The sequence below is a fragment of the Chiloscyllium plagiosum genome, unplaced genomic scaffold (assembly GCF_037043375.1).
Source record: "Chiloscyllium plagiosum isolate Xiang-an unplaced genomic scaffold, Cpla_swu_hap1 HiC_scaffold_110, whole genome shotgun sequence".
NCBI classification, from domain to species: Eukaryota; Metazoa; Chordata; class Chondrichthyes; order Orectolobiformes; family Hemiscylliidae; genus Chiloscyllium; species Chiloscyllium plagiosum.
Window position 1 is genome coordinate 143,439 of NW_028270249.1, and position 24,421 is coordinate 167,859.

Here is a 24,421-nt window from a genome sequence, read left to right on the forward strand (position 1 = left end):
TGTCCTGTGGGAGTGTGACCCTCTCCATATGTCCTGATGTGACTGTCAGTTTGTTCCTTCCAGCGACCCAGTGCCCTGCCTCCACCCGCTTGGACCCATTCTGTGAGATGAAGTTGGGAGACGTGTGTCAGAATGACACTGACTGCCATGCCTGGTCATCATGCTGCGATGCCACCTGTGGAAAGAGATGTGTACCTCGTTTCCTCATGAGCCGTAAGTGATCAGTGTGTCTTTGTTTGATCAGAGACTATGGTGTGGTGATTACAGTACATGGCAGTGTGGGCAGGGAGCTGGGTGTGTGTGTCTGGGTATCAGTGTGGGTGTGTGTGTGGGTGAGTGTGTGGGCATGTGGGTGTGTGTGGGGTGTGTGTGTGTGTGTATGTGTGTCTGTATGTGTGAGTCTGCGTGTGTGCATGTGTGAGTCTTTGTGTCTGTGTGTGTGTGTGTGTATGTGTGTGTCTGTCTCTGTGTGTGTGGGTGTGTGCCTGTGGGTGTGTGCCTGTGTGTGTGTGTGTGTTGCTGTGTGTGTGTGTGTGTTGCTGTGTGTGTGTGTTGCTGTGTGTATGTGTGTGTGTGTGAGAGAGTGTGTGTCTGTGTGTGGGTGTGTGTGTGTATGTGTGTGAGTGTGGGTGGGGTGTGTGTGTGTGTGTCTGTCTATGTGTGTGTGTTTCTATGTGTGTGTGTCTGTGTGCGCGCATCCGCGGCATAGGGGGATGTGAGCGGGTGGTATTCGGAGATTCACCTGGAATTGCCTAAATAACTGAGGCTTCCTGAATCCCGGGGCTGTGGAGCTGGTCTGTCAGTGATGGAAGAGCCGTGGGAGTCCCTCGTGTCTCACTCGAGCAGATCCAAGGGAGTTGTGTGTTTCCGTACAACCGTATCCATACTGTCTCTGTGTTGTCCAGGTGATGATACCTGTCCTGCTCCCCACCGCCTGGAGCCCATGTGTGACCTGAAACTCGGAGATCGTTGCAGCGGAGATGAAGACTGTGATGCCTGGCAGAGCTGCTGTGAGAGCAAATGTGGAAATATCTGTATCCCCAGCTTCATGGATGATGGTACGTTGTGGGGATGACACTGTGAGGGAGATGTTGTGGAGAGCAACAGAGAGAGAGAGAGTGACAGAGAGAGGAGGGGGCACTGGGAAGATGGGACAGAGAGAGCAAAGGGGACGAGGAGAATGGGACACAGAGAGAGAGAGACAGAGAGACAGAGAGAGGAAGGGTCACTGGGAAGATGGGCCAGAGAGAGGGAGAGAGAGAGAGCAAAGGGAACCAGGAGAATGGGACAGAGAGAGAGAGAGAGAGAGAGACAGAGGGAAAGACAGAGAGAGGAGGGGGCACTGGGAAGATGGGACAGAGAGAGCAAAGGGGACGAGGAGAATGGGACACAGAGAGAGAGACAGAGAGAGGAGGGGGCACTGGGAAGATGGGCCAGAGAGAGGGAGAGAGAGAGAGCAAAGGGAACCAGGAGAATGGGACACAGCGAGAGAGAGAGAGAGAGAGACAGAGGGAAAGACAGAGAGAGGAGGGGGCACTGGGCAGATGGGAGAGACAGAGAGAGAGAGAGAGAGCAAAGGGAACCAGGAGAATGGGACACAGAGATAGAGAGAGAGAGACAGAGAGAGGAGGGGGCACTGGGAAGATTGGACAGAGAGAGAGAGATGGATATTGTGTGGCTGTGTGTGTGTGTGTGTGTGTGTGTATTTGTGTCTGTGTGTGAGTGTGTGTGTGTGTGAGAGTGTGTGTGTGTGTTTGTGTCTGTGTGTGAGAGTGTGTGTGTGTGTGAGTGTGTGTGTGTGAGTGTGTGTGTGTGTTTGTGTCTGCGTGAGTTTGTGTGTGTGTGAGTGTGTGTGTCTGAGTGTGTGTGTGCGTGTGTGAGTGTGTGTGTTTGTGTGTGTGTGTGTGTGTGTGTGAGTGAGAGAGTGTGTGTGTGTGTGTGAGTGAGAGAGTGTGTGTGTGAGAGAGAGAGGGACCGTGAGAATGGGAGAGACAATCAAAGAGAGAGAGGGGACGGTTAGGGAGGAAAGAGATTGAGGTAGAGAGGCGAGGGAAGAATGAGACGGAGTGAGGGGAGGAATGAGGCAGACAGACTCTGGGTGACATGACGGAGGAATGAGAGAGGGACATAGAAAGGGACATGGAAGGACTCGGAGAGCGGCTGGTGGGAAATATGATTGGACAGATGGTGTGTTCAAACCAGAGAGTAGCGGAGGATGAAGGAGTCCAAACAACTCGAGACGTTACACAGACGAGACTTAGGTTTAGATTTCTATTTTATTTTCACATGTCGTGGAGTAGAGGAATCCAGGAACACAGTGTAAAAGGTATTCTTCATTCTTCATTCCAGCAAGATGGAATTGGTGAGAGAGACCGAGAGGGAGAAATAGAGATAGACAGAAAATCATCCGCCGACATTTCCGCCACCTCCAAACAGACCCCACCACCAGGGATATATTTCCCTCCCCACCCCTCTCCACCTTCCGCAAAGACCGTTCCCTCCGTGACTACCTGGTCAGGTCCACGCCCCCCTACCACCCACCCTCCCATCCTGGCACTTTCCCCTGCCACCGCAGGAACTGTAAAACCTGTGCCCACACCTCCTCCCTCACCTCCATCCAAGGCCCTAAAGGAGACTTCCACATTCATCAAAGTTTTACCTGCACATCCACTAATATCATCTATTTTATCCGTTGCTCCCGATGCGGTCTCCTCTACATTGGGGAGACTGGGCGCCTCCTAGCAGAGCGCTTTAGGGAACATCTCCGAGACACCCGCACCAATCAACCAAATCGCCCCGTGGCTCAACATTTCAACTCCCCCTCCCACTCTGCCGAGGATATGGAGGTGCTGGGCCTCCTCCACCGCTGCTCCCTCACCACCAGACGCCTGGAGGAAGAACGCCTCATCTTCCACCTCGGAACACTTCAACCCCAGGGCATCAATGTGGATTTCAACAGTTTCCTCATTTCCCCTTCCCCCACCTCATCCTAGTTTCTAACCTCCAGCAACTCGATCCCCTGACTTGTCCGGACTTGTCCGACCTGCCCAGCTCCTTTTCCACTTATCCACTCCACCCTCTCCTCCCTGACCTATCACCTTCATCTCCTTCCCCACTGACCTATTGTACTCTATGCTACTCTCTCCCCACCCCCACCCTCCTCTAGCTTATCTCTCCACGCTTCAGGCTCTCTGCCTTTATTCCTGATGAAGGGCTTTTGCCCGAAACGTCGATTTTGCCTGTCCTCGGATGCTGCCTGAATTGCTGTGCTCTTCCAGCACCACCGATCCAGAAAGATATTAATGTCCTTCCCCAGCACTGACGCTCCGACAGTGCCTGCTCCCTCAGCAGTGACCCTCCGACAGTGCCTGCTCCCTCTACACTGACCCTCCGTCAGTGTCTGCTCCCTCAGCACCGACCCTCCGTCAGGGCCTGCTCCCTCAGCACTGACCCTCCGACAGTGCCCACTCCATCAGCCCTGATCCTCTGACAGTGCCTGCTCCCTCAACACTGACACTCCGTCAGTGCCTGCTCCCTCAGCACTGACCCTCCGACAGTGCCCACTCCATCAGCCCTGACCCTCTGACAGTGCCTGCTCCCTCAGCACTGACCCTCTGACAGTGCCCATTCCCTCAGCACTGACCCTCTGTCAGTGCCTGCTCCTTCAGCACTGACCCTCCGTCAGGGCCTGCTCCCTCAGCACTGACCCTCTGAGAATGCATGCTCCCTCAGCACGAACCGTCCGACACTGCCTGCTCCCTCAGCACTGACCCTCAGACAGTGCCTGCTCCCTCAGCCCTGACCCTCCGACAGTGCCCACTCCCTCAGCACTGACCCTCTGACAGTGCCTGCTCCCTCAGCACTGACCCTCCGACAGTACCTGCTCCCTCAGCACTGACCCTCTGACAGTGCCTGCTCCCTCAGCAGTGACCCTCCGACAGTGCCTGCTCCCTCTACACTGACCCTCCGTCAGTGTCTGCTCCCTCAGCACCGACCCTCCGACAGGGCCTGCTCCCTCAGCACTGACCCTCCGACAGTGCCCACTTCATCAGCCCTGACCCTCTGACAGTGCCTGCTCCCTCAACACTGACACTCCGTCAGTGCCTGCTCCCTCAGCCCTGACCCTCCGACAGTACCTGCTCCCTCAGCACTGACCCTCTGACAGTGCCCATTCCCTCAGCACTGACCCTCCGTCAGGGCCTGCTCCCTCAGCACTGACCCTCTGAGAATGCCTGCTCCCTCAGCACGAACCCTCCGACACTGCCTGCTCCCTCAGCACTGACCCTCAGACAGTGCCTGCTCCCTCAGCCCTGACCCTCCGACAGTGCCCACTCCCTCAGCACTGACCCTCTGACAGTGCCTGCTCCCTCAGCACTCACCCTCCGACAGTGCCTACTCCCTCAGCACTGACCCTCAGACAGTGCCTGCTCCCTCAGCACTGACCCTCTGACAGTGCCTGCTCCCTCAGCAATGACCCTCAGACAGTGCCTGCTCCCTCAGCACTGACCCTCTGACAGTGCCTGCTCCCTCAGCACTCACCCTCCCTCAGTGCCTGCTCCCTCAGCACTGACCCTCCGACAGTGCCTGCTCCCTCAGCACTGACCCTCCGACAGTGCCTGCTCCCTCAGCACTGACCCTCTGACAGTGCCTGCTCCCTCAGCACTGACCCTCCGACAGTGCCTGCTCCCTCAGCACTGACCCTCCGACAGTGCCTGCGCCCTCAGCACTGACCCTCCGGCACTGCCTGCTCCCTCAGCAATGACCCTCCGTCAGTGCCTGCGCCCTCAGCACTGACCCTCTGACAGTGCCTGCTCCCTCAGCACTGACCCTCCGTCAGTGCCCCCTCCCTCAGCACTGACCCTGCACCAGTTCCTGCTCCCTCAGCCTGGACCTGCCCTCGGGGGTTTTTTCCCTCAGCACTGATCACCCAGCATTGCCGCTCCCTCAGCACTGACCCTCCGCCAGTGCCCCCTCCCTCAGCACTGACCCTCCACCAGTTCCTGCTCCCTCAGCCTAGACCTGCCCTCGGGTTTTGTTACCTCAGCACTGATCACCCAGCATTGCCACTCCCTCAGCACTGACCTTTTGTCCGCGCCTTTCCCTCAGCACTGACCCTCCAATGGTGCCTACTGCCTCAACACTGACCCACTGACAATACTGCCAATATGTTTCGAGCTGATATGCCCCATTTCCCTCCTCCTGTAATCTCCATGTTGTTGTGTTGTAGATGAGGAAGGAGAGTGCCCTGATCCATCCCGGGTGAAGAGGCATTCGAATGTGTCGTGTGTGACAGATGAGGACTGCGGGAGCTGGGAACAATGCTGCGACATGGGCTCTGGGAGGAAATGTGTTTACAGCAGCTCACTGCACAGTAAGGACAGTGTGAAGCCAGACCATCAGAGGGTCTTCCCATGGACAATGTGGTATCACTGCACTGAGAAACCCCCTCTCACTCTCACACTCACATATACACACACACACACACACACTCATATAGACAGACACACACGCACATATACACACACACACTCAAACACACTCACACTCTCTCTCATACTGACACTCTCTCACTCTCACACTCACACTCTCACTCTCACACTCTCTCTCTCTCTCTGATGGAAATGGCCAAGCCTGTGACCCTCTGCTCTCACTGAGGTGGGATTACAGGAGGAGGCCTCGCTCCCTCCGCCAGCACACTGGAGGCAATGGAGCACTGTCTGTGAGCCCAGCTCTAACCAGGGATGGAGAAGGAGGTGGTGTGGCTTTGGGTGGTAATGGGGAGGTGGTTGGACGGTGGGTGCAGTGAGTTATTGTCCCTGGATTTGACTTTGGAGGAGTCTGGAGGCCTGTGTCTGTAAAGGAGGGTGGTATGCTCAGATCAGGCTCTGTAATAATGTCTCATTATCTATGCCCACACAGAGGGAGAGTCACAGTGCCCACACAGCCGTACCCTGGGCAAGGTCTGTAACATGACGTTGGGAGATGAGTGTGAGGCAGATGCTGACTGTGACCATTGGCAAATGTGCTGTGACGCTGGCTGTGGAAAAAGATGCGTTTTCCGATTCTTCAAAGGAGGTGAGGGGTCATCTGGTGATGGTTGTGGGGTGGGGGGATGTTATGGGGGGACACTGGATAGGGGAGCATGACATCTATATATAACCCAGTGATGGGAGTGTTTGATTGGGTCAGTGTAGAGGGAGGTTTCCTCTGTATGTTACCCCATGCTGTCCCTCCCATGGGAGTGTTTGATGCGGTCAGTGTAGAGGGAGGTTTCCTCTGTATCTTACCCCATGCTGTCCCTGTCCTGGGAGTGTTTGATGGGGACAGTGTAGAGGGAGATTTCCTCTGTATCTTACCCCATGCTGTCCCTGTCCTGGGAGTGTTTGATGGGGACAGTGTAGAGGGAGATTTCCTCAGTATCTAACCCCATGCTGTCCCTGTCCTGGGAGTGTTTGATGGGGTCAGTGTAGAGGGAGGTTTCCTCTGTATCTAACCCCATGCTGTCCCTGTCCTGGGAGTGTTTGATGGGGACAGTGTAGAGGGAGATTTCCTCAGTATCTAAACCCATGCTGTCCCTGTCCTGGGAGTGTTTGATGGGGTCAGTGTAGAGGGAGGTTTCCTCTGTATCTAACCCCATGCTGTCCCTGTCCTGGGAGTGTTTGATGGGGACAGTGTAGAGGGAGATTTCCTCAGTATCTAACCCCATGCTGTCCCTCTCCTGGGAGTGTTTGATTGGGTCAGTGTAGAGGGAGATTTCCTCTGTATCTTACCACATCCTGTCCCTGTTCTGGGAGTGTTTGATGCCGTCAGTGTAGAGGGAGGTTTCCTCTGTATCTAACCCCATGCTGTCCCTGTCCTGGGAGTGTTTGATGGGGACAGTGTAGAGGGAGGTTTCCCCTGTATCTTACCCCATGCTGTCCCTGTCCTGGGAGTGTTTGATGGGGACAGTGTAGAGGGAGATTTCCTCTGTATCTAACCCCATGCTGTCCCTCTCCTGGGAGTGTTTGATGGGGACAGTGTAGAGGGAGGTTTCCCCTGTATCTAACCCCATGCTGTCCCTGTCCTGGGAGTGTTTGATGGGGACAGTGTAGAGGGAGATTTCCTTCCAGGTTAAAACAATAAGGAGAGATGTATTCTTTACACTTTGCTGTGTGTATGATCGTTGGGGACCATGTAGACTGAGAGAGACTTGCTCAGTTTCCATCCTGTCCATCCGGAGGTGTTTAACCTGAGACTCTGACTGAGCTTTAACCCAGTCTTTTCCCTTTCCTTCTGCTCTCCAGAGAATGGGAGCTGCCCAGATGCCAGGCGCCTTACCCCGATGTGCAATGTTAACTACGGCCAGGAATGTACAAATGACGATGACTGTGATCTGTGGCTCTCGTGCTGTGAGGCCGGATGTGGGAAGAGATGTGTCCATCGGTATCACAAACACGGTGAGGATGACTGACCCTCCCATCCCCCCCTTTAGCAAACACTGCACACGCCTGGTGGAGACAATCTGTCTGAGGCAGAGACCCCTCTCTGTCCCAGGAACCCAATCTCCCTGCCCCCTGCAGTTGGAGTATTCAGTTTGAGGGTGTCCCCTCTCAGTAGGAGACTCCATCCCAGGTCCCAGCTCATCCAGAGCCATTTCAGGATCATTCCCAATGGGAGCGAGTCTCCCCCAGTCTACTATATCCCATTGGAAAGCCAGCCCCAGTCTGCCCAATCCTGTCGTCATCAGCTTGTACCCATTGGAAGGTGCTGCTCACAAAACTGACACCCATTTGCCACCCTCTCTGTATTCCCCATTCCCATTTCCCCCAGTCCCAGCTCCCCCCATCTCCCATTTCACCTTACTCACTGAGCTGTCATGTTTGGCCAAGTCAGAATGGAAACCAGTGTGAAACCCTCCCTCCTCATTGTCACACTGCCATACCCAATCTACCCCTTTGTCTCCAGGCTTCCCCTTGTTTTTCCCTGGATCATCCCCTACTCCGTATAACCAGGGCGGTGCTGAATTTCCATCCGGCCTCTCACTGAATTCTGATCTGACCCGATAACAGGAAAGCGAGACGCAGAGTGTCCCAAACCATTCCAGATGCGACATATCTGTGACCGGGACGATGCCGAGGAGTGTGAGGTAGACGAAGACTGCGCAAGGTGGAAGCAGTGCTGTAACGTCGGGAACTGCGGCAAACGCTGCGTCTATGGGGTCCAGAGGCGAGGTAAGAGAGGGAGAACTCATCTCTCAAAGAGGAGAGTGTACGAGAGAGGTGCAGTTCTGTGAGGGAAGAGAGAGATGCCCGTGAGTGAAGGAGAGGGGTTAGCTCCCGGTGTGTGTGGGAGTGGAGTGTGGTCCCTGTGTGTGAGAGAGGAGAGTGGTCCCTGTGTGTGTGTGAGAGGAGAGTGGTCCCTGTGTGTGAGAGGAGAGTGATCCCTGTGTGTGTGTGTGAGAGGAGAGTGGTCCCTGTGTGTGTGAGAGAGGAGAGTGGTCCCTGTGTGTGTGAGAGAGGAGAGTGGTCCCTGTGTGTGTGTGAGAGGAGAGTGGTCCCTGTGTGTGTGTGAGAGGAGAGTGGTCCCTGTGTGTGTGAGAGGAGAGTGGTCCCTGTGTGTGTGTGTGAGAGGAGAGTGGTCCCTGTGTGTGTGTGAGAGGAGAGTGGTCCCTGTGTGTGTGAGAGGAGAGTTGTCCCTGTGTGTGTGAGAGGAGAGTGGTCCCTGTGTGTGTGTGTGAGAGGAGAGTGGTCCCTGTGTGTGTGAGAGGAGAGTGGTCCCTGTGTGTGTGTGTGAGAGGAGAGTGGTCCCTGTGTGTGTGAGAGGAGAGAGATCCCTGTGTGTGTGTGTGAGAGGAGAGTGGTCCCTGTGTGTGTGTGTGTGAGAGGAGAGTGGTCCCTGTGTGTGTGTGTGTGAGAGGAGAGTGGTCCCTGTGTGTGTGTGTGTGAGAGGAGAGTGGTCCCTGTGTGTGTGTGAGAGGAGAGTGGTCCCTGTGTGTGTGTGTGAGAGGAGAGTGGTCCCTGTGTGTGTGTGTGTGAGAGGAGAGTGGTCCCTGTGTTTGTGTGAGAGGAGAGTGGTCCCTGTGTGTGTGAGAGGAGAGTGGTCCCTGTGTGTGTGTGAGAGGAGAGTGGTCCCTGTGTGTGAGAGGAGAGTGGTCCCTGTGTGTGTGTGAGAGGAGAGTGGTCCCTGTGTGTGTGTGAGAGGAGAGTGGTCCCTGTGTGTGTGTGTGAGAGGAGAGTTGTCCCTGTGTGTGTGTGAGAGAGGAGAGTGGTCCCTGTGTGTGTGTGAGAGGAGAGTGGTCCCTGTGTGTGTGAGAGGAGAGTGGTCCCTGTGTGTGTGTGTGAGAGGAGAGTGGTCCCTGTGTGTGTGTGTGTGAGAGGAGAGTGGTCCCTGTGTGTGTGAGAGGAGAGTGGTCCCTGTGTGTGTGTGAGAGGAGAGTGGTCCCTGTGTGTGTGAGAGGAGAGTGGTCCCTGTGTGTGTGTGTGAGAGAGGAGAGTGGTCCCTGTGTGTGTGAGAGGAGAGTGGACCCTGTGTGTGTGAGAGGAGAGTGGTCCCTGTGTGTGTGTGTGAGGAGAGTGGTCCCTGTGTGTGTGAGAGGAGAGTGGTCCCTGTGTGTGTGTGTGTGTGAGAGGAGAGTGGTCCCTGTGTGTGTGAGAGGAGAGTGGTCCCTGTGTGTGTGAGAGAGGAGAGTGGTCCCTGTGTGTGTGTGTGAGAGGAGAGTGGTCCCTGTGTGTGTGTGAGTGGAGAGCGGTCCCTGTGTTTGTGAGAGGAGAGTTGTCCCTGTGTGTGTGAGAGGAGGGTGGTCCCTGTGTGTGTGTGTGAGAGGAGAGTGGTCCCTGTGTGTGTGAGAGGAGAGTGGTCCCTGTGTGTGTGTGAGAGGAGAGTGGTCCCTGTGTGTGTGAGAGGAGAGTGGTCCCTGTGTGTGTGAGAGGAGAGTGGTCCCTGTGTGTGAGAGGAGAGTGGTCCCTGTGTGTGTGAGAGGAGAGTGGTCCCTGTGTGTGTGAGAGAGGAGAGTGGTCCCTGTGTGTGTGTGAGAGGAGAGTGGTCCCTGTGTGTGTGTGAGAGGAGAGTGGTCCCTGTGTGTGTGTGAGAGGAGAGTGGTCCCTGTGTGTGTGAGAGAGGAGAGTGGTCCCTGTGTGTGTGTGAGAGGAGAGTGGTCCCTGTGTGTGTGTGAGAGGAGAGTGGTCCCTGTGTGTGTGAGAGGAGAGTTGTCCCTGTGTGTGTGAGAGGAGAGTGGTCCCTGTGTGTGTGTGAGAGAGGAGAGTGGTCCCTGTGTGTGTGTGTGAGAGGAGAGTGGTCCCTGTGTGTGTGAGAGAGGAGAGTGGTCCCTGTGTGTGTGTGTGAGAGGAGAGTGGTCCCTGTGTGTGTGTGAGAGGAGAGTGGTCCCTGTGTGTGTGTGTGAGAGGAGAGTGGTCCCTGTGTGTGTGAGAGAGGGAGTGTTCCCTGTCTGTGTATGTGAGAGGAGAGTGGTCCCTGTGTGTGTGACAGGAGGGTGGTCCCTGTGTGTGTGTGTGAGAGGAGAGTGGTCCCTGTGTGTGTGAGAGAGAGGAGAGTGGTCCCTGTGTGTGTGTGAGAGGAGAGTGGTCCCTGTATGTGTGTGTGAGAGGAGAGTGGTCCCTGTGTGTGTGTGAGAGGAGAGTGGTCCCTGTGTGTGTGAGAGGAGAGTGGTCCCTGTGTGTGTGAGAGGAGAGTGGTCCCTGTGTGTGTGAGAGAAGAGTGGTCCCTGTGTGTGTGTGAGAGAGGAGAGTGGTCCCTGTGTGTGTGAGAGAGGAGGGTGGTCCCTGTGTGTGTTTGTGTGAGAGGAGAGTGGTCCCTGTGTGTGTGTGAGAGGAGAGTGGTCCCTGTGTGTGTGTGAGAGGAGAGTGGTCCCTGTGTGTGTTTGTGTGAGAGGAGAGTGGTCCCTGTGTGTGTGTGTGAGAGGAGAGTGGTCCCTGTGTGTGTGTGTGAGAGGAGAGTGGTCCCTGTGTGTGTGAGAGGAGAGTCGTCCCTGTAAGTGTGAGAGGAGAGTGGTCCTTGTGTGTGTGAGAGAGGAGAGTGGTCCCTGTGTGTGTGTGTGAGAGGAGAGTGGTCCCTGTGTGTGTGTGTGAGAGGAGAGTGGTCCCTGTGTGTGTGAGAGGAGACTGGTCCCTGTGTGTGTGTGAGAGGAGAGTGGTCCCTGTGTGTGTGTGAGAGGAGAGTGGTCCCTGTGTGTGTGTGTGAGAGGAGAGTGGTCCCTGTGTGTGTGTGAGAGGAGAGTGGTCCCTGTGTGTGTGTGTGAGAGGAGAGTGGTCCCTGTGTGTGTGAGAGGAGAGTGGTCCCTGTGTGTGTGAGAGGAGAGTGGTCCCTGTGTGTGTGAGAGGAGAGTGGTCCCTGTGTGTGTGTGTGAGAGGAGAGTGGTCCCTGTGTGTGTGAGAGGAGAGTGGTCACTGTGTGTGTGTGAGAGGAGAGTGGTCCCTGTGTGTGTGTGAGAGGAGAGTGGTCCCTGTGTGTGTGTGAGAGGAGAGTGGTCCCTGTGTGTGTGTGTGAGAGGAGAGTGGTCCCTGTGTGTGTGAGAGGAGAGTGGTCCCTGTGTGTGTGAGAGGAGAGTGGTCCCTGTGTGTGTTAGAGGAGAGTGGTCCCTGTGTGTGTGAGAGGAGAGTGGTCCCTGTGTGTGTGTGAGAGGAGAGTGGTCCCTGTGTGTGTGAGAGGAGAGTGGTCCCTGTGTGTGTGAGAGGAGAGTGGTCCCTGTGTGTGTGTGAGAGGAGAGTGGTCCCTGTGTGTGTGTGAGAGGAGAGTGGTCCCTGTGTGTGTGTGAGAGGAGAGTGGTCCCTGTGTGTGTGTGAGAGGAGAGTGGTCCCTGTGTGTGTGTGTGAGAGGAGAGTGGTCCCTGTGTGTGTGAGAGGGGAGTGGTCCCTGTGTGTGTGTGAGAGGAGAGTGGTCCCTGTGTGTGTGTGTGAGAGGAGAGTGGTCCCTGTGTGTGTGTGTGAGAGGAGAGTGGTCCCTGTGTGTGTGTGTGTGAGGAGAGTGGTCCCTGTGTGTGTGTGAGAGGTGAGTGGTCCCTGTGTGTGTGAGAGGAGAGTGGTCCCTGTGTGTGTGTGAGAGGAGAGTGGTCCCTGTGTGTGTGTGTGAGAGGAGAGTGGTCCCTGTGTGTGTGTGTGTGAGGAGAGTGGTCCCTGTGTGTGTGAAAGGAGAGTGGTCCCTGTGTGTGTGTGTGAGGAGAGTGGTCCCTGTGTGTGTGAGAGGAGAGTGGTCCCTGTGTGTGTGTGAGAGAGGAGAGTGGTCCCTGTGTGTGTGTGTGTGAGAGAGGTCAGTGATCCCTGTGTGTGTGAGAGGAGAGTGGTCCCTGTGTGTGTGTGAGAGGAGAGTGGTCCCTGTGTGTGTGAGAGGAGAGTGGTCCCTGTGTGTGTGAGAGAGGGAGTGTTCCCTGTCTGTGTGTGTGAGAGGAGGGTGGTCCCTGTGTGTGTGTGTGAGAGGAGAGTGGTCCCTGTGTGTGAGAGAGGAGAGTGGTCCCTGTGTGTGAGAGGAGAGTGGTCCCTGTGTGTGTGAGAGGAGAGTTGTCCCTGTGTGTGTGAGAGGAGAGTGGTCCCTGTGTGTGTGAGAGGAGAGTGGTCCCTGTGTGTGTGTGAGAGGAGAGTGGTCCCTGTGTGTGTGTGAGAGGAGAGTGGTACCTGTGTGTCTGAGAGGAGAGTTGTCCCTGTGTGTGAGAGAGGGAGTGTTCCCTGTCTGTGTATGTGAGAGGAGAGTGGTCCCTGTGTGTGTGAGAGGAGAGAGATCCCTGTGTGTGTGAGAGGAGGGTGGTCCCTGTGTGTGTGTGTGAGAGGAGAGTGGTCCCTGTGTGTGTGAGAGAGAGGAGAGTGGTCCCTGTGTGTGTGTGTGAGAGGAGAGTGGTCCCTGTGTGTGTGAGAGGAGAGTGGTCCCTGTGTGTGTGAGAGGAGAGTGGTCCCTGTGTGTGTGAGAGGAGAGTGGTCCCTGTGTGTGTGTGAGAGAGGAGAGTGGTCCCTGTCTGTGTGAGAGGAGAGTGGTCCCTGTGTGTGTGTGTGAGAGGAGAGTGGTCCCTGTGTGTGTGAGAGAGAGGAGAGTGGTCCCTGTGTGTGTGTGAGAGGAGAGTGGTCCCTGTGTGTGTTTGTGTGAGAGGAGAGTGGTCCCTGTGTGTGAGAGAGGAGAGTGGTCCCTGTGTGTGTGTGAGAGGAGAGTGGTCCCTGTGTGTGTTTGTGTGAGAGGAGAGTGGTCCCTGTGTGTGTGTGTGAGAGGAGAGTGGTCCCTGTGTGTGTGTGTGAGAGGAGAGTGGTCCCTGTGTGTGTGAGAGGAGAGTGGTCCCTGTAAGTGTGAGAGGAGAGTGGTCCTTGTGTGTGTGAGAGAGGAGAGTGGTCCCTGTGTGTGTGTGTGAGAGGAGAGTGGTCCCTGTGTGTGTGAGAGGAGAGTGGTCCCTGTGTGTGTGAGAGGAGAGTGGTCCCTGTGTGTGTGAGAGGAGAGTGGTCCCTGTGTGTGTGTGTGAGAGGAGAGTGGTCCCTGTGTGTGTGTGAGAGGAGAGTGGTCCCTGTGTGTGTGTGAGAGGAGAGTGGTCCCTGTGTGTGTGTGAGAGGAGAGTGGTCCCTGTGTGTGTGAGAGGAGAGTGGTCCCTGTGTGTGTGTGAGAGGAGAGTGGTCCCTGTGTGTGTGTGAGAGGAGAGTGGTCCCTGTGTGTGTGAGAGGAGAGTGGTCCCTGTGTGTGTGAGAGGAGAGTGGTCCCTGTGTGTGTGAGAGGAGAGTGGTCCCTGTGTGTGTGTGCGAGGAGAGTGGTCCCTGTGTGTGTGTGAGAGGAGAGTGGTCCCTGTGTGTGTGAGAGGAGAGTGGTCCCTGTGTGTGTGTGAGAGGAGAGTGGTCCCTGTGTGTGTGTGTGAGAGGAGAGTGGTCCCTGTGTGTGTGTGTGAGAGGAGAGTGGTCCCTGTGTGTGTGTGTGAGAGGAGAGTGGTCCCTGTGTGTGTGTGAGAGGTGAGTGGTCCCTGTGTGTGTGAGAGGAGAGTGATCCCTGTGTGTGTGTGAGAGGAGAGTGGTCCCTGTGTGTGTGTGTGTGAGGAGAGTGGTCCCTGTGTGTGTGAGAGGAGAGTGGTCCCTGTGTGTGTGTGAGAGAGGAGAGTGGTCCCTGTGTGTGTGAGAGAGAGGAGAGTGGTCCCTGTGTGTGTGTGAGAGGAGAGTGGTCCCTGTGTGTGTGTGTGAGAGGAGAGAGGTCCCAGTGTGTGTGTGTGAGAGGAGAGTGGTCCCTGTGTGTGTGAGAGGAGAGTCGTCCCTGTAAGTGTGAGAGGAGAGTGGTCCTTGTGTGTGTGAGAGAGGAGAGTGGTCCCTGTGTGTGTGTGTGAGAGGGGAGTGGTCCCTGTGTGTGTGTGTGAGAGGAGAGTGGTCCCTGTGTGTGTGAGAGGAGAGTGGTCCCTGTGTGTGTGAGAGGAGAGTGGTCCCTGTGTGTGTGAGAGGAGAGTGGTCCCTGTGTGTGTGTGTGAGAGGAGAGTGGTCCCTGTGTGTGTGAGAGGAGAGTGGTCCCTGTGTGTGTGTGAGAGGAGAGTGGTCCCTGTGTGTGTGTGAGAGGAGAGTGGTCCCTGTGTGTGTGTGTGAGAGGAGAGTGGTCCCTGTGTGTGTGAGAGGAGAGTGGTCCCTGTGTGTGTTAGAGGAGAGTGGTCCCTGTGTGTGTGAGAGGAGAGTGGTCCCTGTGTGTGTGTGAGAGGAGAGTGGTCCCTGTGTGTGTGAGAGGAGAGTGGTCCCTGTGTGTGTGAGAGGAGAGTGGTCCCTGTGTGTGTGTGAGAGGAGAGTGGTCCCTGTGTGTGTGTGAGAGGAGAGTGGTCCCTGTGTGTGTGTGTGAGAGGAGAGTGGTCCCTGTGTGTGTGTGTGAGAGGAGAGTGGTCCCTGTGTGTGTGAGAGGGGAGTGGTCCCTGTGTGTGTGTGAGAGGTGAGTGGTCCCTGTGTGTGTGAGAGGAGAGTGGTCCCTGTGTGTGTGTGAGAGGAGAGTGGTCCCTGTGTGTGTGTGTGAGAGGAGAGTGGTCCCTGTGTGTGTGTGTGAGAGGAGAGTGGTCCCTGTGTGTGTGAGAGAGAGGAGAGTGGTCCCTGTGTGTGTGTGAGAGGAGAGTGGTCCCTGTGTGTGTGAGAGGAGAGTGGTCCCTGTGTGTGTGAGAGAGGGAGTGTTCCCTGTGTGTGTGTGTGAGAGGAGGGTGGTCCCTGTGTGTGTGTGTGAGAGGAGAGTGGTCCCTGTGTGTGAGAGAGGAGAGTGGTCCCTGTGTGTGTGTGAGAGGAGAGTGGTCTCTGTGTGTGTATGTGAGAGGAGAGTGGTCCATGTGTGTGTGTGTGAGAGGAGAGTGGTCCCTGTGTGTGTGTGTGTGAGAGGAGAGTGGTCCCTGTGTGTGTGAGAGGAGAGTATCCCTGTGTGTGTGTGAGAGGAGAGTGGTCCCTGTGTGTGTGTGAGAGGAGAGTGGTCCCTGTGTGTGTGAGAGAGGAGAGTGGTCCCTGTGTGTGTGAGAGGAGAGTGGTCCCTGTGTGTGAGAGAGAGGAGAGTGGTCCCTGTGTGTGTGTGTGAGAGGAGAGTGGTCCCTGTGTGTGTGAGAGGAGAGTGGTCCCTGTGTGTGTGAGAGAGGAGAGTGGTCCCTGTGTGTGTGTGTGAGAGGAGAGTGGTCCCTGTGTGTGTGAGAGGAGAGTGGTCCCTGTGTGTGTGTGTGAGAGGAGGGTGGTCCCTGTGTGTGTGTGTGAGAGGAGGGTGGTCCCTGTGTGTGTGTGTGAGAGGAGAGTGGTCCCTGTGTGTGTGTGTGAGAGGAGAGTGGTCCCTGTGTGTGAGAGGAGAGTGGTCCCTGTGTGTGTGTGTGTGAGGAGAGTGGTCCCTGTGTGTGTGTGAGAGGAGAGTGGTCTCTGTGTGTGTATGTGAGAGGAGAGTGGTCCATGTGTGTGTGTGTGAGAGGAGAGTGGTCCCTGTGTGTGTGTGAGAGGAGAGTGGTCTCTGTGTGTGTGTGTGTGAGAGGAGAGTGGTCCCTGTGTGTGTGTGAGAGGAGAGTGGTCCCTGTGTGTGTGTGAGAGGCGAGTGGTCCCTGTGTGTGTGTGAGAGAGGAGAGTGATCCCTGTGTGTGAGAGAGGTGAGTGGTCCCTGTGTGTGTGAGAGGAGAGTGGTCCCTGTGTGTGTGTGAGAGGAGAGTGGTCCCTGTGTGTGTGTGTGAGAGGAGAGTGGTCCCTGTGTGTGTGTGTGAGAGGAGAGTGGTCCCTGTGTGTGTGTGTGAGAGGAGAGTGGTCCCTGTGTGTGTGTGAGAGGAAGGTGGTCCCTGTGTGTGTGTGTGAGAGGAGGGTGGTCCCTGTGTGTGTGAGAGAGGAGAGTGGTCCCTGTGTGTGTGTGAGAGAGGAGAGTGGTCCCTGTGTGTGTGAGAGGAGAGTGGTCCCTGTGTGTGTGAGAGGGGAGTGGTCCCTGTGTGTGTGTGAGAGAGGAGAGTGGTCCCTGTGTGTGTGTGAGAGGAGAGTGGTCCCTGTGTGTGTGAGAGATTAGAGTGGTCCCTGTGTGTGTGTGTGAGAGGAAGGTGGTCCCTGTGTGTGTGTGTGAGAGGAGAGTGGTCCCTGTGTGTGTGAGAGGAGAGTGGTCCCTGTGTGTGTGTGAGAGGAGAGTGGTCCCTGTGTGTGTGTGAGAGGAAGGTGGTCCCTGTGTGTGTGTGAGAGAGGAGACTGGTCCCTGTGTGTGTGTGAGAGGAGAGTGGTCCCTGTGTGTGTGAGAGGAGAGTGGTCCCTGTGTGTGTGAGAGGAGAGTGGTCCCTGTGTGTGTGAGAGGAGAGTGGTCCCTGTGTGTGTGAGAGGAGATTGGTCCCTGTGTGTGTGAGAGGAGAGTGGTCCCTGTGTGTGTGTTAGAGGAGAGTGGTCCCTGTGTGTGTGTGAGAGGAGAGTGGTCCCTGTGTGTGTGAGAGGAGAGTGGTCCCTGTGTGTGCGAGAGGAGAGTGGTCCCTGTGTGTGTGAGAGGAGAGTGGTCCCTGTGTGTGTGAGAGGAGATTGGTCCCTGTGTGTGTGTGAGAGGAGAGTGGTCCCTGTGTGTGTGAGAGGAGACTGGTCCCTGTGTGTGTGTGAGAGGAGAGTGGTCCCTGTGTGTGTGTGTGTGAGGAGAGTGGTCCCTGTGTGTGTGAGAGAGGAGAGTGGTCCCTGTGTGTGTGTGAGAGGAGAGTGGTCCCTGTGCGTGTGAGAGGAGAGTTGAGAGTGTGCCTTTAGTTGTGATTGATTGGAGAGTCTTCCCTGTGTGTTGGGGAGAGCAAAGTGGTTTGTGTGAGCGCGAGATGTAAACAGAATGTGGGTGTGCAGGGAGATGACAAGAAAGTACAGTCCATGTGGTGGATCAGCAATGATCTTGTTGAGCGATTGGGGTAGTCCAGATGATCTGAATGGTCTCCTTGTGTTCCTCGTCCTTGATGTTGTGAACTGTTAACCCTGTCCAGCAGCAGTTTAGTTTGAGCTCAGAGTCATGCTTTCCCCACAGAGGAGGCCTTTGAATGTCCAGCAGAATCTCGTCTCCTGCCCATTTGTCAGATGAAACTGGGCTCTCAATGTTCCACTGATGACGACTGTGATATCTGGCAAAAGTGTTGTGAGTCTGGATGTGGGAGGAGATGTATCATGAGTTTCAAGCCTGGAGGTAAGGAGGAGAGATCCCCTCAGAGGGGATACGTCACTGTATCTGGGTGGGAGAGAGCTGTCTGTCTCAGACTCAATTCTCACATTCCTCTCCTGACTAACCTCACCATTACCATCTTCCATGGTGTTCAGCTCATCGTGAAACACTGCTGTCTCTCCGATCTCTGTTCCCCCATTCAACCCTGAGTGTCACACACTGAGTGTGGTTCACACACCACCATGTGGGATTGGGAACAGCCAATGGCACGCTGTGCAATACTGCCTCCTGCTGTACACACGGCATTATTGTCTTCAAATCCAATCAAATCTGTAACCGCCGTTACACCCCACCTACTCCTGTTACCCCCTCCAGGCCCTAAACCTCTCTCCATCTCTGAAACACCCTCCAACCCCTACACCCCCTCCCTGTCTCCATAACCCCCTACACCCCCTCCCTATCTCCGTAACCCCCCTATACACCCTCCCTATCCCTGTAACACCCTACACCCCCTCCCTACCTCTGTGACCCCCTACACCCCCTCCCTACCTCTGTAACCCCCTACACCCCCTCCCTATCCCTATAACCCCCTACACCCCCTCCCTGTCTCCATAACCCCCTACACCCCCTCCCTATCTCTGTAACCCCCCTATACACCCTCCCTATCCCTATAACCCCCTACACCCCCTCCCTATCCCTATAACGCGCTACACTCCCTCCCTACCTCTGTAACCCCCACACCCCCTCCCTATCTTTGTAACCCTCCACACCCCTCCCTGTCTTTATAACCCCCTACACCCCCTCCCTGTCTCTGTAACCCCCAGACCCCCTCCCTATCTCTGTAACCCCCCCTACACCCTCTCCCTATCTCTTTAACCCCCTACACACCCTCCCTATCTCCGTAACCCCCCTATACCCCCTCCCTATCCCTGTAACCCCCTACACCCCCTCCCTACCTCTGTAACCCCCTACACTCCCTCCCTATCCCTATAACCCCCTACACCCCCTCCCTATCTCCGTAACCCTCCTATACCCCCTCCCTATCTCTGTAACACCCTACACACCCTCCCTGTCTCTGTAACCCCCTACACCCCCTCCCTATCTATGTAACCCCCCTACACCCCTCCCTATCTCTGTAACCCCCTCCAGCCCCTACACCCCCTCCCTATCTATGTAACCCCCAACATCCCCTCCCTATCTCTGTAACCCCCTACACCCCCTCCCTATCTCTGTAACCCCCCTACACACCCTCCCTATCTCTGTCACCCCCCTTCACCCCCTCCCTATCTCTGTAACCCCCCCCCAGCCATTACACCCCCTCCCTTTCTATGTAACCCCCAACATCCCCTCCCTATCTCTGTAACCCCCCCTACACCCCCTCCCTATCTCTGTAACCCCCTACACCCCCTCCCTGTCTCTGTAACCCCCCTACACACCCTCCCTGTCTCTGTAACCCCCCTACATCCCCTCCCTGTCTCTGTAACCCCCCTACACCCCCTCCCTATCTCTGTAACCCCCTACACCCCCTCCCTATCTCTGTAACCCCCTACACCCCCTCCCTATCTCTGTAACCCCCCTACACCCCCTCCCTATCTCTGTAACCCCCTACACCCCCTCCCTATCTCTGTAACCCCCTACACCCCCTCCCTATCACTGTAACCCCCTACACCCCCTCCGTATCTCTGTAACCCCCTACACCCCCTCCCTATCTCTGTAACCCCCTACACCCCCTCCCTATCACTGTAACCCCCTACACCCCCTCCCTATCTCTGTAACCCCCCTACACCCCCTCCCTATCACTGTAACCCCCTACACCCCCTCCCTGCCTCTGTAACCCCCTACACCCCCTCCCTATCACTGTAACCCCCTACACCCCCTCCCTATCTCTGTAACCCCCCTACACCCCCTCCCTATCACTGTAACCCCCTACACCCCCTCCCTATCTCTGTAACCCCCTACACCCCCTCCCTATCACTGTAACCCCCCTACACCCCCTCCCTATCTCTGTAACCCCCCTCCACCCCCTCCGTATCTCTGTAACCCCCTCCAGTCCCTGCACCTCTCCCTATCTCTGCCACCCCCTCTAGCTCCAGTTTCACTGCTGTCTGTGAGAGATGTTTCCCAGGGAAGGGTCTGTGTTGGATCAGCAGTTGTGGTGAAAGCTGTTCTCTCTCTCTCTCTCTCTCAGTGTCTCCTAAAGGCCAAGGATCCACATGTCCGGACACGACCAGACTGCATTATGTCTGTCGGATGAACTTCACTGCTCCCTGCGATGGAGACGATTCCTGTGGTCACTGGGCCTCGTGCTGTAACACGGAGTGTGGACCTCGATGTGTGTCACAGTGGTTTGCGAGAAGTAAGCCCCTCTCACCCCCAACCTACGCTACCCCAGCAGGTCAGAGGACCAGTAATCCCCCCACATTCAGTGACGGGGTCTCCTTCGCATGGGAGGGCAGGGCTTTGTCAGGGTAGATCCGCTGTGGTGTGGACACCGGGCTGTAAGTCCTGCTCCAGCATTCCGGGATAAACATAGCCTTGTTAGCAACAGGAAAGGTAGCTTTGTACAGGTACGGCTGTGTCTCACAAGCTTGACTGAGCCTATATTTTTGAGACAGTGAGAAAGGTGATTGGTGAGGGTAGGCCAGTGGGTGTTGTCGATAGGAATTGTAACAAGGCCTTTGACAAGGTCTCTCATGGTCGGCCAGAACAGAAGGTGAATATACACGGGATCCACAGTGAGCTGGTAAGATGGATCCACAACTGGCTTAGTGACAGAAGCACAGAGAGTAGCAGTGAAAGGGACTGGAGAACCGAGATCGGTGGTGTCCCACAGGGATTTGTGCTGTGACCACCTTGCCATTTATCAGATATATAGGAGGAGAATGAAGGTGGCCCGATGAATATGTTCGTGATCGTCACACAGGTTAGGGGGAGCTGTGGATATGGAGGAGGATTGCCCGAGGACAGAGCAGGATGGAGATAGACCGGAGGATTGGGTGAAGAGATGGAGTTTAATCTGAGCAAATGTGAGGTGATGCGTTTTGGGAGATCGAATAAGCCTGGTTTGTTTTCACGTGAACACGGAAAGGATGAGAGCCGACCTGATAGAAGGTTCCTCACTTACAACCAGAATGTATCGCCTGGTCAGTTTTACTTTCCCAGGACAGAAATGTCAATTACTAGAGGAGCACAGATTTGGGGTAGAAGGGGAGACAGTGGGAGGCAGGTTTGTTTAACACAGAGGGTGGTCAGTATGTGGAATATGCTGTCAGGGGGGTGGTGGAGGCAGGTACAGGAGCGATGTTGAGGATGCACCTTGACAGATTGAGAAACTGATAGGGAATAAAGGGATGTGAAAACCCGAGAGATAAAAGGTTTTCAGGAGTTTATCACCATGGAAAGGGGAAAGTGATGCTGTCAGAAAGTGGGACGCAACAGTAAGTGAGAGGGTTATTGCAGAGGGCGGGCAGTAGAATGAGCATTCCCTGGTTTGGGAATGGGGGGAGGGTGGGGAACAGATGGGGAAGGTGTGAAGGAGTATGTGAAGGGCCCTGTGTGGGACTCTGTAACTGTGTCTGTCCTACCTTCCCATTTACAGAGCCTGCTGAGCAGTGCCCAGAGGAGGACACCCTCTCCATGTTCTGTCAGATCAGCACTGGGCGTTCCTGTAATGACAACGGGGACTGTGATGGATACCACTCATGTTGTGATGCTGGCTGTGGGAAGAAATGTATTCCAAAGTGTTTCACAGGAGGTGAGAAAGAGAGAGAGAGAGAGAGTGTGTGTGAGAGAGGGAAACACATCCAATGTGCCGGACACAGACAGTATCCAGGGAATACAGATTCCCCAAGGCCATCCTGGAATCCCGGCTCTGATCCCTCTTCCTAGGTTAGCGAGGGATTGGGGCTCGGCAGAACAGGACCCCGCTTCTAATCCCTGTACCGGGGTGATGGATGGATTGTGGTGTGAAACAGACAGTGATCCTATTCCCAATCCCTGTCCCTGGGTTAGGGAGGGATTGCGGTGTGAAACAGACAGGGATCCTATTCCCAATCCCTGTCCCTGGGTTAGGGAGGGATTGTGGTGTGAAACAGACATGGATCCTGTTCCCAATCCCTGTCCCTGGGTTAGGGAGGGATTGCGGTGTGAAACAGACAGGGATCCTGTTCCCAGTCCCTGTCCCTGGGTTAGGGAGGGATTGCGGTGTGAAACAGACAGGGATCCTGTTCCCAGTCCCTGTCCCTGGGTTAGGGAGGGATTGCGGTGTGAAACAGACAGGGATCCTGTTCCCAGTCCCTGTCCCTGGGTTAGGGAGGGATTGCGGTGTGAAACAGACAGGGATCCTGTTCCCAATCCCTGTCCCTGGGTTAGGGAGGGATTGCGGTGTGAAACAGACAGGGATCCTGTTCCCAATCCCTGTCCCTGGGTTAGGGAGTGATTGCGGTGTGAAACAGACAGGGATCCTGATCCCAGTCCCTGGGTTAGGGAGGGAGTGTGGTGTGAAACAGATGGATCCTCTTCCCAATCCCTGGGTTAGGGAGGGATTGCGGTGTGAAACAGACAGGGATCCTGATCCCAGTCCCTGGGTTAGGGAGGGAGTGTGGTGTGAAACAGATGGATCCTATTCCCAATCCCTGGGTTAGGGAGGGATTGTGGTGTGAAACAGACAGGGATTCTGTTCCCAGTCCCTGTCCCTGGGTTAGGGAGGGATTGTGGTGTGAATCAGACAGAGATCCTGTTCCCAGTCCCTGTCCCTGGGTTAGGGAGGGATTGTGGTGTGAAACAGACAGGGATCCTATTCCCAATCCCTGTCCCTGTGTTAGGGAGGGATTGTGGTGTGAAACAGACAGGGATCCTGTTCCCAGTCCCTATCCCTGGATTATGGAGGGATTGTGGTGTGAAACAGACAGGGATCCTGTTCCCAATCCCTGTCCCTGGGTTAGGGAGGGATTGTGGTGTGAAACAGACAGGGATCCTGTTCCCAGTCCCTATCCCTGGATTAGGGAGGGATTGCGGTGTGAAACAGACAGGGATCCTGTTCCCAATCCCTGTCCCTGGGTTAGGGAGGGATTGCGGTGTGAAACAGACAGGGATCCTGTTCCCAGTCCCTGTCCCTGGGTTAGGGAGGGATTGTGGTGTGAAACAGACAGGGATCCTGTTCCCAGTCCCTATCCCTGGGTTAGGGAGGGATTGGGGTGTGAAACAGACAGGGATCCTGTTACCAATCCCTGTCCCTGGGTTAGGGAGGGATTGCGGTGTGAAACAGACAGGGATCCTGTTCCCAGTCCCTGTCCCTGGGTTAGGGAGGGATTGCGGTGTGAAACAGACAGGGATCCTGTTCCCAGTCCCTGGGTTAGGGAGGGATTGTGGTGTGAAGCAGACAGGGATCCTATTCCCAATCCCTGTCCCTGGGTTAGGGAGGGATTGTGGTGTGAAGCAGACAGGGATCCTATTCCCAATCCCTGTCCCTGGGTTAGGGAGGGATTGTGGTGTGAAACAGACAGGGATCCTATTCCCAATCCCTGTCCCTGGGTTAGGGAGGGATTGTGGTGTGAAACAGACAGGGATCCTATTCCCAATCCCTGTCCCTGGGTTAGGGAGGGATTGCGGTGTGAAACAGACAGGGATCCTGTTCCCAATCCCTGTCCCTGGGTTAGGGAGGGATTGCGGTGTGAAACAGACAGGGATCCTGTTCCCAGTCCCTATCCCTGGATTAGGGAGGGATTGCGGTGTGAAACAGACAGGGATCCTGTTCCCCGTCCCTATCCCTGGGTTAGGGAGGGATTGCGGTGTGAAACAGACAGGGATCCTGTTCCCCGTCCCTATCCCTGGGTTAGGGAGGGATTGTGGTGTGAAACAGACAGGGATCCTGTTCCCAGTCCCTATCCCTGGATTAGGGAGGGATTGCGGTGTGAAACAGACAGGGATCCTGTTCCCAGTCCCTGTCCCTGGATTAGGGAGGGATTGTGGTGTGAAACAGACAGGGATCCTATTCCCAATCCCTGTCCCTGGGTTTGGGAGGGATTGTGGTGTGAAACAGACCGGGATCCTGTTGCCAGTCCCTGTCCCTGGGTTTGGGAGGGATTGTGGTGTGAAACAGACAGGGATCCTGTTCCCAGTCCGTATCCCTGGGTTTGGGAGGGATTGTGGTGTGAACCAGACCGGGATCCTGTTCCCAATCCCTGTCCCTGGGATAGGGAGGGATTGTGGTGTGAAACAGACAGGGATCCTGTTCCCAGTCCCTATCCCTGGGTTAGGGAGGGATTGGGGTGTGAAACAGACAGGGATCCTGTTCCCAATCCCTGTCCCTGGGTTAGGGAGGGATTGTGGTGTGAAACAGACAGGGATCCTGTTCCCAGTCCCTGTCCCTGGGATAGGGAGGGATTGCGGTGTGAAACAGACAGGGATCCTGTTCCCAATCCCTGTCCCTGTGTTAGGGAGGGATTGTGGTGTGAAACAGACAGGGATCCTATTCCCAATCCCTGTCCCTGGGTTAGGGAGGGATTGTCGTGTGAAACAGACAGGGATCCTGTTCCCAGTCCCTGTCCCTGGGTTAGGGAGGGATTGCGGTGTGAAACAGACAGGGATCCTATTCCCAATCCCTGTCCCTGGGTTAGGGAGGGATTGCGGTGTGAAACAGACAGGGATCCTGTTACTAATCCCTGTCCCTGGGTTAGGGAGGGATTGTGGTGTTAAACTGACTGGGATCCCGTTCCCAATCCCTGTCCCTGGGTTAGGGAGGGATTGTGGTGTGAAACAGACAGGGATCCTGTTCCCAATCCCTGTCCCTGGGTTAGGGAGGGATTGTGGTGTGAAACAGACAGGGATCCTGTTCCCAAACCCTGTCCCTGGGTTAGGGTGGGATTGTGGTGTGAAACAGACAGGGATCCTGTTCCCAGTC

The 24,421-nt window shown here is 55.6% G+C and overlaps 1 protein-coding gene across 1 annotated transcript in view; it reads left to right on the top strand.

Moving 5' to 3' along the window:
* The window catches only part of LOC148134080 (uncharacterized), a gene marked incomplete at its 3' end in the record, with an annotated part of 104,952 nt that overhangs the window by 1,249 nt on the left and 79,282 nt on the right, over positions 1-24,421 (top strand). The window contains exons 2-10 of the mRNA XM_087985696.1: positions 64-213; positions 906-1,058; positions 5,228-5,371; positions 5,920-6,075; positions 7,284-7,436; positions 8,049-8,210; positions 17,389-17,544; positions 19,709-19,876; positions 21,119-21,274. Of these exons, the coding sequence (XP_087841822.1) occupies positions 64-213; positions 906-1,058; positions 5,228-5,371; positions 5,920-6,075; positions 7,284-7,436; positions 8,049-8,210; positions 17,389-17,544; positions 19,709-19,876; positions 21,119-21,274 (1,398 nt within the window). The remainder of the gene's footprint in view (positions 1-63; positions 214-905; positions 1,059-5,227; positions 5,372-5,919; positions 6,076-7,283; positions 7,437-8,048; positions 8,211-17,388; positions 17,545-19,708; positions 19,877-21,118; positions 21,275-24,421) is intronic.